The 19,061-nt window shown below is 47.4% G+C and overlaps 1 protein-coding gene across 1 annotated transcript in view; it reads left to right on the top strand.

Moving 5' to 3' along the window:
* Ogdh (oxoglutarate dehydrogenase Nc73EF) overlaps nucleotides 1-19,061 on the top strand; it is a 281,327-nt gene that overhangs the window by 60,686 nt on the left and 201,580 nt on the right. The window contains exon 7 of the mRNA XM_065438718.1: nucleotides 18,938-19,025. Coding sequence (XP_065294790.1) covers nucleotides 18,938-19,025 — 88 coding nt within the window. The remainder of the gene's footprint in view (nucleotides 1-18,937; nucleotides 19,026-19,061) is intronic.

The raw sequence follows: 19,061 nt of genomic DNA, 5'->3' as shown, positions 1-19,061 counted from the left end.
AACGGTGATGGATGCAAAATTCCGAATGAAGCAGCGGAAGTAAGAACACAGGCCAAGGAATCTGCGAAGTTCTCTTACGGATGAAGGTTTGGGAAAATCAGCAACTGCATGGAGCTTGGTGGCGTCAGGAAGAATACCGTGTTTAGATACTACATTGCCAAGGATGGTGAGCTGACTTGCGCCAAAGTGGCATTTCTCCAGGTTGAGCTGAAGGCCGGCAGCAGTTAGGCACTGTAACACTTCCTCCAGCCTACAGAGATGTGTGGGAAAATCGGGCGAAAAAATAACCACATCATCTAAGGAGCACAGGCATGTTTTCCACTTGAGGCCACGCAAAAGATTGTCCATCATACGCTCAAATGTTGCAGGAATGTTGTAAAACCCGAAAGGCATGACACGAAATTCATATAGGCCATGTGGTGTTCCAAAGGCCGTTTTAGGTTGGTCTTTGGGTGCCATGGGGACTTGCCAATAGTCGCTGCGTAAGTCGATAGAATAGAACTCTGTGCCTTGGAGACAGTCAAGGGCGTCGTCAATTCTCGGGAGAGGGTAAACATCCTTACGAGTTATTTTGTTAAGACGACGGTGATCAACACAGAATCGAATCGATCCATCCTTCTTAGCAAGAATGGGAGATGCCCAGGGGCTATCCGAAGGCTGAATGACGCCGCGCTTGAGCATGTCTCCTAGTTGGTTGTCGATAACACTGCGCTCGGTCGCGGATACACGATGTGGTCTTTGTCGCAGTGGCGCACTGGTACCCGTGTCGATGCGATGACAAACAGTTGACGTGCGGCCCAAGGGAACATACTGGCAGTCGAAAGACGAACGGAACTTGTCGAGAAGGCGTAGAAGCTGGGCGCGTTGAGAAACAGTGAACGTGTCGGCAATGGAGCTATGTAAAACATCGGGCAAAGTCGGCTCCTGTGCAGGGTTACAGGTCACTCTGTCTACCTCATGAGTGGTGATGGAACCAGTTGGGATATCAATGATGGCAGCATACAGGATCGACACACTGGGCACGGCCAACGCACTCCCCACGAAGCAAAGTGGGAGGACAGGACAATCGGTTGGCGACGAACAGTCTACTGACACCGGCATGAACGTCCAAAGGGCGAAAGGCAGCAGGGAACATCTGCGACGAGGGAAAATTGCAGATGGCGTAAAAAGTATGCTGGTATTAACAACAATGTTGCATGACACTGTGGCAAGGGCAGATGAGTGTGGTGGAATTGTAACGTCTTCGGCAACAAATACTTTATCTTCAGGTTCACAAGCATCAAGGAGTGGGGCATTACTCAGCGTTTAAAATTCCACTTCAGCATGAGAACAGTCGATGACGGCCTTATTAGTGGAAAGGAAGTCACAGCCCAAAATAAGATCATGGGAACAAAAACACAGCACCAAAAATTCGACGGTGTAGAGGAGGCCGTTGATCACAACGTGAGCAGTACACGCAGCTGATCACAACGTGAGCAGTACACGCAGCTGCAGGCGTGATGCGGTCTGCTCTGGCAGTTCGAAGCGACACGTTGGACAGTAGCGTCAGAACATATCTGAGCGAATGGCAAAGTTTGGCACTAATGACTGAAACTGCGGCACCAGTGTCAACGAGGGCGAGTGCAGTGACGCCATCTACATATACGCCAATAACATTAGTTCGAGAAGGGTCTTGGTCTGTTCGTGGGTTATGCAGTTCTTGCCTCTGAAACTGCGCTGATTAGTTTTCCCGTTCCGGCGAAGAAGGACGACGACGCATCGGTGAAAGCGAGCAGCGTTAAGGTGATGGCGAACGGCGGTCAACAAGAGGGCGGTGGTCCGAGTAGGAAGACATCTGGCCAGGGTTCTGAGACATGGAGCATGACGGGTATGGGGAAACGTATGTTGCGGCATCGAAGCTATGGCGGTAGGACGTTACGGGGCGATGAAAAAATCGTGCAACGTGACCAGGTAGACCACAGGCAAAACATATTGGCCGGTTGTCAGGAGTGCGCCATTGTCCACTGCTGTGTGGGTACCGCGGCTCAACGAAGTGAGGAGCTGGACGCAGTGGCACGACTGATGGGGATGGCGCAATGGTCGGAGGTGGTGGCCACGCGAGAGCCTCGGCATAGCTGAGAGGTGCAGTCACCTCAGGAAAAGCAACGGGAGTCGGCACCGGCGGAGTCTTGCAGGCAGAAGGGAGAGCTGTGCACACTTGCTCCTGGATGACCTGGCGAAGGTTGGCCGGTGAAGGTGGTGGTGTGGCTGAGGACAGCAACGAAAGCTGACGAGCGACCTCAGCACAGACTGTTTTATTTGGCAAAGCAGGGAGTCCATCTCGGGAGCCGCAGTCATGCTCGCGAGGGTTTCGTTGAACACAGGGGCGCCGCGTGAGCAGGCGCTGTCTTCAGAGCTCGTCGAAACTCTGGCAAAGCTCAATGACCTCAGAAACAGTGCCTGGGTTTTTGGACAGCAGCATATGAAAGGCATTGTCGGAAATGCCCTTCATGATGTGACGTACCTTGTCCGCCTCCGCCATTGTCGGGTTGACACGCCGGCAGAGGTCGACGGTGTCCTCTATGTAGCTGGTGAACGTTTCACCAGTTTGCTGGGATCGGCTTCGTAGGCTTTGTTCAGCGCGAAGTTTGTGCACGCCAGTGCGACCAAAAACTTCTGCGATGCCGGTTTTGAAGCTAGCCCACTTGCGGAGATCGGCTTCGTGGTTTTTGAACCACAGCTTGGCGACGCCTGATAAATAGAAGATCGCGTTGCCGAGCTTGAAGGGATCGTCCCATTTGTTGGTGTTGCTGGCGCGTTCATACGATTCCAGCCACTCTTCGTCTTTCTCATAGGTGCCATATCGTGTCATCGCAAGCCCGCCTATCGCATCACGAAGTGCGCATGCACCTACTGATTCATACGGAATAAAAGCAGCCACGCTATCTTCAATAAACCATTCCATTGCTTTACTGCATCTGTTGTTGTTACCCGCGCTACAGCAGTGGCAACGAAGGTGGGATTTCATGTGAGCATGGTCAGCGACTGACAGGATCGAACGATGGCATCTCGCCCGCCGGTTTTCGACCAGACGGTGAGCAGTTGGAGCATGTACAGGATACGGCTGGAAGCTTATTTTGAGGGCAATGGAATTACCGACACGGCCAAACACCGAGCTCTGCTGGTGTCTTCATTGAGTGATAATGTCGTACGCATGTTGCAAGGACGCCTTCCACCCGAGTCGGTTAACAGCCAGACTTACGATGTAGTCGTTGAATACCTCGAGGAACATTACAATCCTCAAGTTAATGAAATAGCGGCGAGTTTCTCGTTCTTCATGCGCAAACAAAGGGACGGAGAGAGCGTTGGGGAATACATTGCCGACCTTCGGAGACTGGCGGAAAGTCGCAACTTCGGCAACTCGCTGCACCGTATGCTGCGAGACCGCATAGTATGTGGAATCAGGGACGACGACGCACGACGCTGCCTATTAACGCGGAAGAAGCTAACTTTTGAGGAAGCAAAAGAATTTGCCATAGCTTCAGAGAAGGCGCTAGGCGACGTTCGTGACATGCGAGGAGCAGACCCAGTGACTACGAGAACCAGCATCAATGTTGTACATTCGCAGCGAGGACGACGACCCTGGACGAAGTGGAACACTTCAAAGAACAACCATTCACGTGAGCGTTGCGGCGGCCCCCACGCAACACACATGTGCCGTCATCGAAACACCAAGTGCCACCATTGTGGCAGGAAAGGTCATCTGGCGAAGGTTTGCAGCAGTGGCCGCCCTCGAGAATGTGGTGCCTTTGCCGTCGAGGAAATGGAAGGTGAGAGTGAAGAAGAAATGTTGCTTGCTCTTGTCGCTCACAGCTCCGCCGACAGAGCTACGTTGAAGCCTCTTGAGGAAGAGTTGACATGGCAGGGCCGGAAATTGCGAAGGATTCTAGACATGGGTTCTCCAGTCAGCGTCATACCGAAGAACATATTTAAGAAACATCGCAAATGGTGGCCGGCACTGGAAAAAACGTCTCTCCGCTTAACATGCTTTCTCGGGCCATTGCCAGTTGTCGGCGAGGTAACCATGAGGGTTCAGTCTGGATCGACTGTTGTGACCAGCACGCTAATCGTGGTGGCATGTAACGGACCACTGCTCTGCGGCCGGAACATGATAGAGGCCTACCGTAAGGCGGGTGTGCCCTTATGGGACACTAGAACCACCTCAAGTGTAAATGTTCTTCGTGATAACAAGATGATGCCGCTGCTTGATGAATTTTCAGATCTTTTCGAGAACAAGCTTGGCTGTTGCAAGGGCCCCCCTGTGCAATTACACCTCAAAGAAGGAGCCCGCCCATGTTTCTGCAAGGCACGTACAATGCCTTATGCCATGCGCTCCAAAGTTTCAGCCGAACTCGACCGTCTTGTGCAAGACGGAGTGCTTTCGCCGATAAGCATTTCAGATAGGGCAACACCGGTGGTTCCGGTAGCAAAAAAGAACGGCGATATACAACTGTGCGGTGACTTCAAGTTAACAGTCAACCCGGTGTCTCACTTGGAACAGTATCCCCTGCCCAAAGTTGAAGACATATTTGCGGTGCTTTCGGGAGGCAAAGTCTTCAGCACTCTGGACCTACGCAACGCGTACAATCAGCTGCCACTGGACGATGAAGCTAGAAAGACTGCGGTACTCAACACACACCGGGGCCTTTACTGCTACAATAGCCTAGCATTTGGGATTGCTTCAGCCCCCGCCTTGTTCCAGCGACGCATGGAATCAATTTTGCAAAGTTTGCCGAATGTTCAAGTGTACCTCGATGACATCATTGTGGCGGAAAAGGAAAACAACACATCGGTACTGCGGCAGGTGTTTCGGCGGCTTCGTGAACACAACCAGAAGTTGAACAAAGCCAAGTGCCGGTTTAGGGAAGCACAAGTGTAATTTCTGGGGCACCGCATCGATGCCAAAGGTCTTCATCGTCTGCAAGATAACCTCGAGGCGGTATTGGCCGCGCCGAAGCCAACATCGGTAAGCCAGCTGGAATCGTTCTTGGGCTTGGTTACTTATTATGCTAAATTCTTGCCCAACTTGTCAACAACGCTGGCTCCCTCATATCGCTTGCTGGCAAAGGGGGTGTTGTGGCAGTGGGGGCCGTCCCAGGACAGCGCATTTAGAGAAGCAAAGAGTGCCTTAGGCAAGGCTAAATTTCTGGTCCACTATGACCCGCGAAAACCCCTTCGACTGGAATGCGATGCCTCATTGGTCGGCTTGGGCGCAGTGCTGTCCCACCGCATCAACGGCGAAGACTATCCAATAGCTTTTTGCTCTAGAACCTTAACGCCGGCGGAGCGAAATTACTCGCAACTTTAAAAGGAAGCACTTGCCCTAGTTTTCGGTGTGACAAGGTTCAGAGACTATCTTTTCGGCAATAGATTTTGTCTGATAACGGACCACAAGCTGTTGACAGGGCTGTTCCATCCTGAGAAACCAATTCCGCAGATGGCGGCGGCCAGGATACAGCGTTGGGCGCTCCTTTTATCGGTGTATCAGTATGACATAGAATTCCGGAAAGGACCACTACACGCGAATGCCGATGCTTTGAGCCGCTTGCCGCTGCCGGAGCAAGGGCACGCTGGTGAAGATGATTCCATCGAATATGTACTACATGCGCAAGCTTTGACAGATTTTTCTCTTAGCGCAGAGCAGTTGGCAGACAGCACGGAGCGAGGACATGCTCCTCCGACAGGTGAAGACGTGGATCCTTTGTGGTTGGCCAAACCAGCTGGTACCGGAGCAACAGTGCCTTCAGCCGTTCTTCACCCGCAGATACGAACTCACTCTGAGTAAAGGACTAATATACTGGGGTCATCGCGTAGTTTTGCCGGAGACCGTGCGGGCACTTATTCTGAGAGAACTTCACGACACGATGTACAATGTTTTGGTACCCCGGATTGGACCACGACATAGACAAGCTGGTACAAAGCTGTCAGCAATGCGTGCAATGTTGGCCCATGCCAGTGGTACAGGTCCCTTCAAGCTGGCCGAAAACCAACAAACGTTGGTCTCGCTTGCATATCGACTATGCAGGGCCAGTGGAAGGTCACATGATCTTGGTGGTGGTAGATGCGGAAACGAAATGGATAGAGGCAGTACCTCTTAAAACAGCAAGTGCAGAAACTACAGTCGAAGTACTGCGAGGGATCTTCGCGCGTTTTGGTCGGCCCCATACAGTCGTTTCCGACAATAGGCCACAATTTAGCAGTTCAGTGACTGAAAGGTTTTTCAAAAATAACCATCTCTGTCATGTCACCTCCGCTCCATACTATCCGCAGTCAAACGGATTGGTGGAGCGTGCAGTGCGCACCATTAAGGAAGGTATTAAAAAAAATAAGGATGGAAGTCTGCTCAGTCATATTTCCAAGTTCTTGCTACGCTGCAGGTCAACACCGACTCGAGATGGCAAGTCGCCCGCGGAGATGTTGCTGGGTTTTCAACCCAGGACCCGCCTAAGTGCACATTTTCCAGAGGAAGAAGTGGCATGGGATTCCACAGTGAGCAGACCCCTGGCACCGTTGCCACAAGTCTTTTCACCGGGAGCGCCTGTTTGGTCACGGCAGTACAATCAGGCTCGCCAGAGATGGTTACCCGGCACAGTGATGCAACAAGAGGTTGGCGTATGGTCATGGTGGACACCACAGGAGGGGTGCAGTGCCGTCACGTAGACCAAGTGCGGTCACGACTCGCAGCGGATGAAGTAAAGCAAGAATTCTACGCAACTCGACCTGGAGACAACCAAGTCACAGAGAGTAATCAACCCTCTGCAGTGGAAGACGCTGAACGATCGTCAGATGGATCACTTGGTACATCCCATGCTTCCAGTGAAGCAACCTCAAGTGTACCGGCGGGCTTAGGACTTCCTAGGCATTCTACGCGCACAGGTTGGGGGAAAACCACAGCACCTCCACCAGAATCTAATATGAATACCGTACGAGAGCAACAGGCAGCGTGTCTCAACCAGAGCAGCTCAGGCAATCTCGAGCTCGCGCCTCCCGGATGGCTGGCGATGTGTCTGCAGTGCCAGGCATTCCTCTTCACTACAATATATATATATTTCTTGCACTTGAAGAAACTTCGTGTGACCTCGAAGAATTCTTCACTGAATGACGGCCTTGTATGATAATTTACGAGACGTCATAGCAGGAGACAGTTCAATTTCACAGCCCGAGTCCTCTCCCGCCACCAAGAATCTGACGTCTCTCGATGGTGTAATCTTCCTTAGTGTAATTGTCGTATACTTCGCTATCACTAATACTGCTTCGGCTTTCCGGTGAAACTGCAGTCTCTGTCTTTCTTTTTCTGTGAGTCCAAGTATAAGCGCTGCTGTGCATGACTGCTGTTGATTATGATTTCAAGGGAATCTGGCCAGCTTGGCATCATTTCAGTTACCGAGTGAATTATACAGGGTACCCCAAATATCATGCACCAAGACTTAAAAGAAGAGCAGTTGCATTACTTGAAGAAAACCCATAAAAACTAGTGCATATTGTTTCCAGTACAGTGGAGTAGCAGCAAGTAATTCTTTTGTTCCTGAAATTTAATTCGATAGCTGCAGTTATCTAATTCTAGAAGTACTGTCCTAATCATCAAAGTGTCAATGAGGCATATGTAGGCACCCCCAGGCACCCCCAAATGACATCTAACTGCTGTGTTTTCAGCGATGTACTAATTGCGTGCAATTTTTTTCCGACTGGAAACAAACCTCACGAAATATGAAAAATCCACATGAATACGCTCCCACCAGCATCATAAAGCAGCGCTTTCAAATAAGCTCATTGAAAGCAACTGCAATGCCTTTTGCAAGCCCAAAGAGACAGCTCATCACCTTGATAATGGTACAGAAGGAACACCAACAGCAGGTTTCGCGGCTTTGCAGCTATTCTTTCCTCTCTACGGCACACTTCTTATCTGCCTCTTAAGGCCGACTGATCACATTGATAACAGCCCCTTAATAATGCAGCCAAAGCGCCGATCTGACCACTCAAGAAACGCGAAAAGCAATGTAATAGGCATTGCATGTTTCAAAATCCTGGCTTTGCTCGCACCGCATCAACAAAGTGCGTGCACAGATATATTTCACACTGGAAACTTGCTTAAGACCAAAGCCAAATGAAAGTGACGGTTTTAGTTTTCATGAGAGCATACGTGCTGCAGAAACAGGTTCATAACATAAAATTAAGGTGAAATAAACAACCCGGGAAGCGGCCCACGTGTTGAAGAAAGGCAAAACCAATGTGTTCAAGACAGTAAATAACCACTTCTAAATAAGCTGAATTGGAAATCGGGACACCTGCACACGCGCACGCGCGGGCACGCACGCACGCACACGCACGCACGCACGCACACGCACACAAAACCAGCAAAATACATCAGATTTCAGTGTGCCCTTATCTATGAATTCGCAAGCGCCTTTGAACACCATGCAGCTGCTGCCTAGAAGACGTGTTCAAATAGGTTTCCTTCTGCAGCTGTGCAGTCTGAGTTCACTTCTTCACATCTTCAGTGGCTTTCTTGATGACTGACACTCGAATTCTGCGGCAGACATCCATTATCTTTGTCTTGAGCTAATCTGACATCCGTCACGATCATGTAAGCATGATCCTTCACATAAGCCCAAAGAAATAAATCGAGCGAAGGGAGATCAGGTGACCTAGCTGGCCAATTTACAGGCCCGTGCCTTCCAATCTTTGTAACGGTGGTGTTTGGGTAGTGCGTGAGAGTAGGAAAAGAAGGGCAGAGACAAGTAAAGAGCACTATAACTGCCATTATGAACCACGACCAGCTCGTACAATTCTCTACCCTAATAGCTTCCAATCTATTGCGCATGAAAAATCGCATCCAGCCAGTTTCGTGCTCGGCTGTTGCTGTGTGCTGATGCTCCTTCTTGCTGATACCACAGAAGTGGAAGACTTGACAGCGGGACTTCGCTGAGAAACTCATCCACCACTCCTTCAAGGATTTCATCCACGTAATGCTGTCCGGTCAATGTGTGATCGAAGAAGATGGGACTGACTATGGCAACGGCGTAAATTCCGCACGCCACATTGAACGGCCACTGCTACTGGTGCCGATTGCACTTTACCCAGTTTGCATTGTAGCCACTCCAATAGTGTTGATTATGCAAATTTATGTGTGCATTTGTGTGAAAATTAGCTTCATCTGTACACACGAGGTTGCTCTAAAAGTTCAGCAACTCATCGGTTTTGTGAGGAACCAATTCAAGAAATATAGACGTGGTGCGAGCACGAATGGGCCGATATGGCCCATGTGCTTTGGGAATGCCAACGCCATGAGGAAGAATGACCAGGAGGATGGGGGAAGACAACAGGACTCTCTGAAGCAGGGCGCCTCTCTGAGAGATGGCAAGCCGCCCTCCTCAGTGATGCACCTGAAGACCAGGAGTGGGCCGTCCAGCGGGCCAGGGCCGTTGCCGAGGATCTCGGAAGAATTTCCTCGGGCGATGGACCCCTGGCAGCCTAGCCCCAGGCACGAACATCAATGACTGTTGGACAAATAAAGTTTATTCCTATCCTATCCTAAACGATTCTACTGGTCCACTTATCTTCCAAGCATTGGTGCTGGTTAGGGTGGTACGGCTGAAAGGCCTTTGTTTATAATCCTCCAATCTGATGACTTGGAAATTGGTACCTGGGCGGCCACATCCCTGCACACGAGCGTGAGGGTTTGAGACCATAAATGCTAGAAAATCCGTGCATAGGCTAGGACTCAAAGATGGAGTCCTACGCCGCTGTTTCTTGAAGTCGCCCGTTTGCCTCAGGTTTTCACGATTTCTGATGATAGTCGACATGTTTGGTCAAACGCCATACTTCCATGATTTATATATATTTGTGGCTTTCCTTTTGTTATTTGCAGCTCCCAAGGCAAGAATCGTTCTTACTTTCTGATCATTAGAGAAAGACATGGTGACTGAAACGAAACAAAATGCACCTTTAAACATTTGCACTGATGTTGTCAATTCGCTTTTGTGGTGATAGGTTTTGTGGCAGAAAAAAAAAAAGCATCCGTGCATTTTATTTTCGCTAATACAACAGCTATCACAAATTGTTTCCAACTATTAATACCAAGCGCGACGTGTTACTTCGGCCGAGGCATGGCAGATAAGGCACGAGCTCGATCACAATGTTTTACAGCGAACCTGTGTATGGCTAGCCGATTCATCCGTCTGTCCGTCTGTTGCCTGTACGTTGAAAACTTCTCCGGCGCAACCCCATGCGAATGCATGAAAAAAAAATTGGAGGACGCTTAAGCTTCGCCTTCAAGAGTGGAATGCGACAGCGTTCCCGTCGATCCGCCAAGGGGTGTAAGACAGTGGGCTAAGGCACAGCGACTACGCGCCCGGCATCGGATGCGGTGAGCGTCGAGCAGTGCCGCGTTCGGCGCGGCAACGAAATGTGCGCCTGAGCAAGCGACGGACGCCTGAGTCTTAGAAACAGCTCGTTTCTAAGGCAACACCGCATTCACTAGAGACGCTTTTGTACCGCTTTGAAGCATCGAGCTCATGGCTCAGTGGTAGCGCATCCGTCTCGCACTCCGGAGACCCTGGTTCGATTCCCACCCAGCCCATCTTGCAAGTTGTTTTTTATTCATGAAGTGCCTGCTGGGATTTATCGCTCACGGCCAACGCCGACGACACCGACACCGACGACACCGGCTTTTCTGCGACACGAGCTCCTTAACGCTGTCGCGTTAAAAAAAGCGAAAGACGCTTGTGATTGACTGCATCAGTAGTCACTTCCGAGGGGGCTCGAGCCCCGGAGACCCTCCCCCCCCCGCAGGCAGCACCTATGCCCAGGACCATTGTACAGTTTGACATCACAGAATTCAAAGCTTCAGAATCTAACCAAGTTCAGTCTTTGGCTCATTTAGAATGCAGCGTCTTTCCTGATGAAAAATTCGCTAGGCCAGAGCAAACACTGTCAAAAAAAATGTTGTGACATCGCAGGGAGCTGGTAGGGGAACTTCAAGGCCAACTGTTTTTTGTTTTTTTTTCTTTTCTGGCTTATTCAGCCTTCTTCTGTGTTAAAGGGCCCCTGAAACAGTTCAGACAAATTTTGTAGACGCGTAGCGTACAGTTAAAGTTAATCATTCGCACCACAATTTGGGTGAAGTGTCTCGTATTAAGAGAGCTATGGACGATTACAAGTTACCCTCCTCCATAGACATGCATTTTCCCCTCAACTCGTTCGCCGAGTGATCGGGGCTAAGCTCCGCCTTCACTGGCTCTGCGTCGGGGTGGCACGTCGTGTCATTGACTTCCTGTTCTCTAGGAGCGAGCACGTGAAGCCTCTCCAAACTCTCCACTGGCTTGCTTGGCAGTCGGCCCCAAGCGAGAGCTATCGAAGCAGCGTGTGCTGCGAGTATTCTGTCACAGTTTTCGTCATAAATCTACACCACTAGTACTGTTTGCCTACGGGAAGTTAAATTTATGACACACACAGCATGTTCTACAAAAGTTTCCAAACTTTGGTTTTTGAGCAACTGGCTCTGACTGGCCCCGAATCGGGGTTTTCTTGAACGACTTTAGCTATGGTGATGAAGCTGAAACTACTTCTGACAAATTTTTAAAAGGTTTCTCGCAAAGTAAAAAAAAAAGTATGCAGCTACGCCAAGTGTACTTATTTGATTGTAAAATCCCAAAAATACCAAAATTGCACAAATAGCGAAAATTGATACATTTTAGATATGTCTTAAAATACATGAACAAAGCTGATTTCTGTGAAAATTTTAGAGTACCCATCCAGGGCTGGCAAATCCTGTACTGCAGAAACATATTATTTTAAGTCAGAAAATTGAGCCTATTTTTAGATCTGTGTATGGTCCTCCCTACGATCTGTGTCATTCTAATAATAGAATAAAAATCACTAATATCGAATTCTGAAGTCATTCTTTTTGTTGCCATTAAGAACAGTGACTCGGATTGTCTCTTTTTTGCTTCTTTTTAGCCATGAAATGAACTGAGTTTTCAGGGCTTCTGCATGCGTATTCCTACTACGGTATGTTGAAGTAGCGAGCACATGAGAACGCGTACAGCAATATTTTAAGGCTAGTCGGGGGAACCTATTTCTGGCATTGATGTCCGATTACATCTGCTGTCTGAAATGCTCCCCGTGTACATGAATGATGCACTAGCCTAGTGGGAAAGCACGATGACACCACTGCAGTATATGAGCCAGCTGGGCATGTTCAGATGAGGACAGTCGCAAAACAGGTCCCGAATATCTATCACTTTTACTTAAATTTTTATATTGGGCATAAAAATCCTTCCACACTGCAGAACTGCGACTACTTTTCCTACACCAGAAAACCGAGATCAAGTGCAAAAAACTCGGTTATCGAGTCGCAAAATGTTGCAAGCTTTAAAAATATGTGGTATTGAGAACAGTTTTTTACATGTTAACCCTTTTACTCCAGATCTTTAACACCTTTCAAATAGAATTAAGGCAAACTGAATGTAAAGGGATGCAGAATAAAAAATTTGTTGCCGAAATTGATGGCTCCAATGACAGCTATCTCACCGAGAGTGATCAAAATAACTCTTTCTGAGCGGGAATGAGTGAAAAGTAATTATTTTAATGACTGTTTCTCAAATCGGTGCACCTAGTGGCGTTCTCTGAAGGCTCCGGCAAAACTGGGTATCGCGTCACACTTACCTGCCTCACTGCTTCCCATCCATTGCGAGTGATTGCAAAGCCTTGGGGTGTCATTGAAAAGGCAGCGCCTCAAGCCTGATGCTCTGCCATCTGTTTTCTCGAGACAGCGCAAGCAACAAGACGTCTGAGGTGTGTTTGAAAAGAGAAGGCGAATATGCTTGGCTCTGCTATCGCAGACACGAGAGACCAGCGGAGCTGGGGGAAGGCCAGTAGAGTAATGTAAACCGCACACAAGACACATGAGCACCAGCAATGCGGCCCTACGGCTTCCACCAAAGGCGTCTACTACGGTGTCCGCGATTCGCAAGGCCAACGCTGTAGTAGACGCCATGATTGTCTCCACTCTGATGGAGTGTCACTGGAATGCCATTCGTTCTGCTCGTTGCCAAACATTCAGTAGGCCACTCATCGAAGTCTGAGTCATAACCTCCGCTCATGCCATCACTCTCGCTAGAACTTAGCATTGTGCACGGCGCAACGTGTGGAAAACAAAACAGCGCGCTGCCGGTCGGTTCTCCTTGTCGCTGCTGAAGGTAGATGCGACGTCAAATCCGCCGGCTTGTTTTTGGGAGCGCGTTGCATGTGACCTGGTGGCCGCTCAAAGAGCGTCAAAAATAAAGCCATCCGCTCAAAAATAAACCGAATAATGACTATGTACAAGAGCAAACGTGTCTTAGGAATGCAGTAGTGGTGCTTTCGCAATATTCTCAGATTTTTATTCTGTATCTGTTTAATATAATATTCGCCCCACAACATGTGAAAAAGTTAGAGGATTGTTTGGAAGTTTCTTTAGAGGATCGATTAACATCGTAGTTGAGGACCAATCATTCCGAGAGGTACCCATGATGCGGGTCCTGGGCTTGTGGCTTCAGAGCGACGGGAGAGCACTACAGACACTCAAGACCTTCAAATCCACAGCCAACAACATAGCCCAAATGATACGTCGCGTGACGTATCGAAAAGCGGGAATGTGAGAAGACGATACCCTAAGGCTCGTACAGGCCTTAGTGGTTAGTCGAATAACGTATAGCTTACCATACCAAATCCTAAACAGGGAGGAGGAAAAGCAGGCTAACACAATAATCCGAACTGCTTTCAAAGCTGCTCTGGGCCTGCCTAAATGTACTTCAACGGAGCGCATGTTAGCTTTGGGAGTGCACAATACTTTTGACGAACTGAGGCAGGCCACCCTGATGCCACTGAGGGAGCGCCTCAGCTTCACAAAAACTGGTAGGGCAATATTGGCTAGACTCAATATCCCAGCTTACCCCATTTATCTCGCAGAGCAGGCCGTACCTCTCCCTCCTTCGATGAGATCCAAAATTACAGTAGCCCCAATTCCAAAGAATATGCATCCCGAGTACAACAAAGAAAGGCGCAAAGCACGCGCACAACACATTCAATCAGCCTACTCTAATAACCATAGGTACAACACGTACTACACGGACGCAGCTCTGTATGCAGAGGCGACTGGGCATCGCTACCAAAGGAGGTACGCCCTGGCAGTCGTGAACGCTATCAGCCAACAGCAAATTACCGCGTCGGCCACGGCGGGATCCCCAACCTCGGCTGAAATATTAGCAGTGGCGATCGCACTCGCTCACGCGGAGCGAGTGCGGAAATGTACTGCAGAAATGTGTTGCTATACTCTGTTAATAATAAATGCATTCGATGTAGCTTAGGAATGTTGATCCACTTCACTGTTCAATGGTTTAGGTAATTATCATGGTCAACGGCGTACATATCCTGATTTTCTTTATCAAGCAACAAACTTCACGGTGGCTGGACTCCATTACAGTATTGCACAGGCAGCTGGAAGATTATCATAATACAGGGTTATTTAGAAGCTGTTATGAGGCTAATAAAGGTTGACTAATTTATCATTTGCAACGTGGGCTGAAAGGAATGGTGTGAGGAGGTCATTTGTGGAGTAAAAGGGTTTAAATGTAGAAAACTATATTCTCTACACCACATGTTTTTAAAGTTTGCAAAATTTTAGAACTTGGTAATGAGATTTTTGTCTCATTGTCTCAGTCAAGATTTCTTGTGCATGAAAAAAAATGCTCATCCACTGCAGTGGTCATCGTGCTTTCCCACTAGGCTTTTGCATCATTCATGTACATGGGGAGCATTTCAGACAGATGTCATCCAAGATCAATGCGTAAAATAGGTTTCTGGCATTGGGCTCTGCCTTCATTTTTTTTATCCTCACCTTTTTTTTTTCGGTGCTGTGCAATTCGATTGACGACATCACGCGTGAGCTGTTGTGATTGTCACGCTTCGCCCAGTGCAAGATTTTGCGTGTTGTGCACGAGGACACCTGACTAGCTATGTAAGACATTGCGACACGAATACTAAGGCAGACACAAGCAGATCACAGAGCATGATATGTTCTGGAACACGATAGAAAATCTCATAGTTTCAGTATCCGTGCGCGTGACTGCACGACCGTGGGAACAAGCAGACGAAGCGGAAGTACATCTCTCTTGCTTTGGTGCAAAGTAAAACAACAAACACGCAGACATTCCGTTTGTGTGTTTTATTATTTCTCTAAACTTCAAGCAACAGATCTTACAGTTAACAGATGTCTTGAATAATTCTCGAAGTCTCATGTCTCGATGATTGATGTCACACTGCGAACTTGAGTACGAAGGCGCAGGAACACATGTACATCACTGTGCGGCTTGGAGCGAGGTTGCCGCGAGGGAAAAGGAAAATGGCGTTCGGATTGAAATTTCTGACCTTTCCGCGGCGCATAGCGATGTAATACTTGGCAAACACTATCGTTGGCACACATTGTATGCTCTGCGCTTGTCAGCTAAAGATGGCCAGACTTGGTGAGGAGCCCTTTAAATAATGTGGCAAAATGGGCTGAAGAAAATGGTTTTAGGTTGAGCCCACAAAAAAATACATGTATTCTTTTCTTGAATAAAAGAAGAATAGTACCATACCCTGCTATTGAGCTCTCTGGTAGCAGATTACCTGTAAGTGCCAAGCACAAGTTTCTCGGCATCATATTGGACTCGAAAATAACATTCATCCTGCCTGTTAAATACTTGAAGGCTAAGTGCCTCAAAACAATGAACTTATTGATGCTTCTGTCAAGTACAACATGGGGCAATGGCAGGAAATGTCTTCTGAACGTGTGTAGGTGTCTCTCCATCCTCTCCATCATTTAGGATTCTGCCTCTCAACCACAGCCTTGAGGACAAGCGCCGTAGAAAGCCTTTATGCAAAATCAAATGTAATGTCGCTCCATCTTCAAAGATCATATAGCAGTTTTACATATTTCCTGAAAATAAATTCAAACCGTGAACATCCATCTCATTCATCCATAAATGATATGACAGCTGCCACATCCTTCTATAACCAACCTGCAGCAAGAAGGCCGTTCTCTTTGCGCCTGGGGAACCTTAGTGAGGGAATGGGTGTTCCAGTGCTTGAACATTGTCCTATGGCTCCAGTGAAACTGTTACTGCCAAGGCAGTGGCAGCTGATAGTGTGACAGATCCTTTAGAGAGGTCACTAAACATGCACCAGAGGCATGTATTAAAATCCATTTCCTAGAACTCCAGTACAAGTACCCATGCACAGAGTTTTACACAGACGCTTCTAAATCGCATACCGGCGTGTCTTATGCAGCTGTTCGTCCATCCTTCTTAGAATCCGGTGTACTGCACATGGAAACAAGTATCTCTATGGCTGAGGCCTATGCACTATTGTGGAGTGTGAAGCATCTAAGGAAAGCAAAACTTCAAAAAACAATTATATTTACAGACTCCTTAAGCATTGTAAAAGCCTTGAAGTCACTCTGTAAACACACACACTGAACTTACTGAGCTCTATTCCGTTCTGTGTAGAGCGTACATATCTAACCAGCATGTCATTATAGGCTGGGTACCTGGCCATGGAGGCATTGAGGGTAAAGTACTAGCAGACCAAATGGCCACATCACTCTCAACGCAAGCTACTATTCCTGCCATTGCTGTCCCTGTTACAGATCTGAAGCCTTTCTTATGAAAGAAACTGCGAAGCCACTGGCAACACTTGTGGGAAGTGGAAACGAAGAATAAGCTTCACTTGATTAAGCGATTAAGCGGTTTCAGGTTTCTGAACCCCCCCCCTAAACGAAAGCATGATGAACGGATGTCCTATTTTATCGACTCAGTATAGGACATACCTATGGCACCCATAATTTTTACTGATTGGAAATGAGCCTCCAACCTGTGGTGAGAGGCCGACCGTTCTCCTCGTCCTCTCGGTGTGTCGGGAAGCCAAACGTGAGAGAAACATTTTCCTCTTGTATACTGCCAGCACACCCCTCTCCATCCTGTAATGCTTTTTGGTGCAGAACCATTCTTTGACACCATAACAGTTCTCAGATTCTTGAATGATGTCGACTTGCATGTTTTTAGCACCATAAATTGATTGCACATCCTCTTTGCAAAGGATGCCGATGTGATAGCTTTGTATAGCACATGCTACCAGGCCCTTGCATCTCAAGGGCTCTGTTAAGGCAGTACTGCTTCTTGCTAATGTTTATCTCTGACATATTTCACTATATCATCATTATTTCACAATGTATCTTTTGTGTCCATTGTACAGCTCATTAACCATTAGCATAATTTTATCTCATATAGGTTTTATGCACTTTACAACAACTGTTCTTTAGGCACCTTTACAGCCACATAACATCTACCTCTTGTTATTCATAGCTCCACTGCGAACTCATTAACACTGGCCTGGCGTTCTTTGGCCATATTTGGCCCTTGCACCACAAAACACCGCATTCATCATGAAATATTTCTCAGCTTCATTGCCTTAGCTAAAGGGGCCCAAAAAGAACTTTGATTTTGGGATCAGTCAGAGGCAGTTGCTCAAAAACATACTGTGGGGGACATAAATTTAACTTCCTGTGGGCCAGTGGAGTAGATTTACTAAAGAAAATTAGGCGGGGTACAATGCGCTAATTTTAGAGTGGTAGGCCTTCGAATTTGTGCAGTCTACAAGTCGGGAGCACTTTTTTTCCAGCTTTAGTGAAATAAAAATTTTTTCAAGAAATCCATGCTAAATTATGTAAAACGAAGGTTGATTCCTTTCTACAGAGGCATTTTCGCACATCATATAAAAATTTTGCTTAAAACTAAATACAGTTGGGACCCCCCCTCCCCCCCCTTTGTCTGTCCTTATCTAAACACCCAGAGACATGTTGATGGCTGACAGTGCCACACCAGAGGGGCTACTGAAGTGAAAAACTCAAGCTAATTAGGCATAAATGGCTGATTAAGAGCTCATGTTATACATTGTTAAAAGCTGTAAATCTGCAAATTGGGACATGTGTCATGAATTAACCATTTACTCTGCACTGCTTACACAGACAGTAATTGTGCTCTTATCTTTATATACAAATCCTTGTTCTTTGTTTCAGAGCCTGAACCTCTTAAGTAAACTTTGACGGAAACACCTTTTAAATTAGCCTTCAGAAAGGAAGGTTCCTGGCTCATTACATGCTTCAGATCACTTTGAAATTGGTGCCTCAACTTTCCTTCCTATGAGCAGACATGCTTATTTGTATTCTGTGAGTCCCACTGTACAGAAAATGTAGCATGCTAAATTCTATAAGCAGGCTTCCTCACACGCCCAAATTGCCCTCCTCAATATAGTCGATCGCTCACTTGCAGCACTGTTGAAGCAGAGGGTCATGTGTAAAGGGCAGGGAAAGGAGCGACAAAAAAAGGGAGGGCACCAGATTCTACGTTTGTCTTGTTTTCTCTTCTGGCACAAGGTTTGCCATCTTGTGTTGATCAAATAGAATATCTGGTGAAGCAACTTGTAGGATTTGGCATATCCTCTATTGTATATGTAACCAATGAACAATAGGATGTGAGCAAAAAGAAAAAGCATAGAGTTGCCTACTTGAAGCTCTCTGATGTATAGGAAACATAAAATTTTTTATCCTCAAGTAACCTAAAATTGTGTATGAAAGGATTAATACATGAAACTGTTCTGTGTTATCTTGAGTGTAGTCTTGTGCCAAGAAAGTGTAATGATTTGAACAAAATTCAAATTTTGGTGGGTTGGTATGTGTCCATTATTGAAGTGCGAAGAGATGAACATATATGCGGGCTCCTTTGTTTGTTTTTTTGCACTTCAAGAAGAAAAGCAAGGATATGAAAAGGCATGCATGATTAGATCATTGTGATATCCTCTGCAATGTGCTTGTTATGTGCAGGGGTCGCCTGAATGTCCTGGCAAATGTTTGCCGAAAACCTCTTGAACAGATCTTCACCCAATTCAGTGGACTGGAGCCTGCTGATGAGGTCAGACATTTATTGCAGCCCAGAGTGAAAATGTGG

The sequence above is a fragment of the Dermacentor albipictus genome, unplaced genomic scaffold (assembly GCF_038994185.2).
Source record: "Dermacentor albipictus isolate Rhodes 1998 colony unplaced genomic scaffold, USDA_Dalb.pri_finalv2 scaffold_14, whole genome shotgun sequence".
NCBI classification, from domain to species: domain Eukaryota; kingdom Metazoa; phylum Arthropoda; class Arachnida; order Ixodida; family Ixodidae; genus Dermacentor; species Dermacentor albipictus.
The sequence above is the reverse complement of the archived record's forward strand: the minus strand, read 5'-3'. Positions and strand labels throughout refer to the sequence as shown.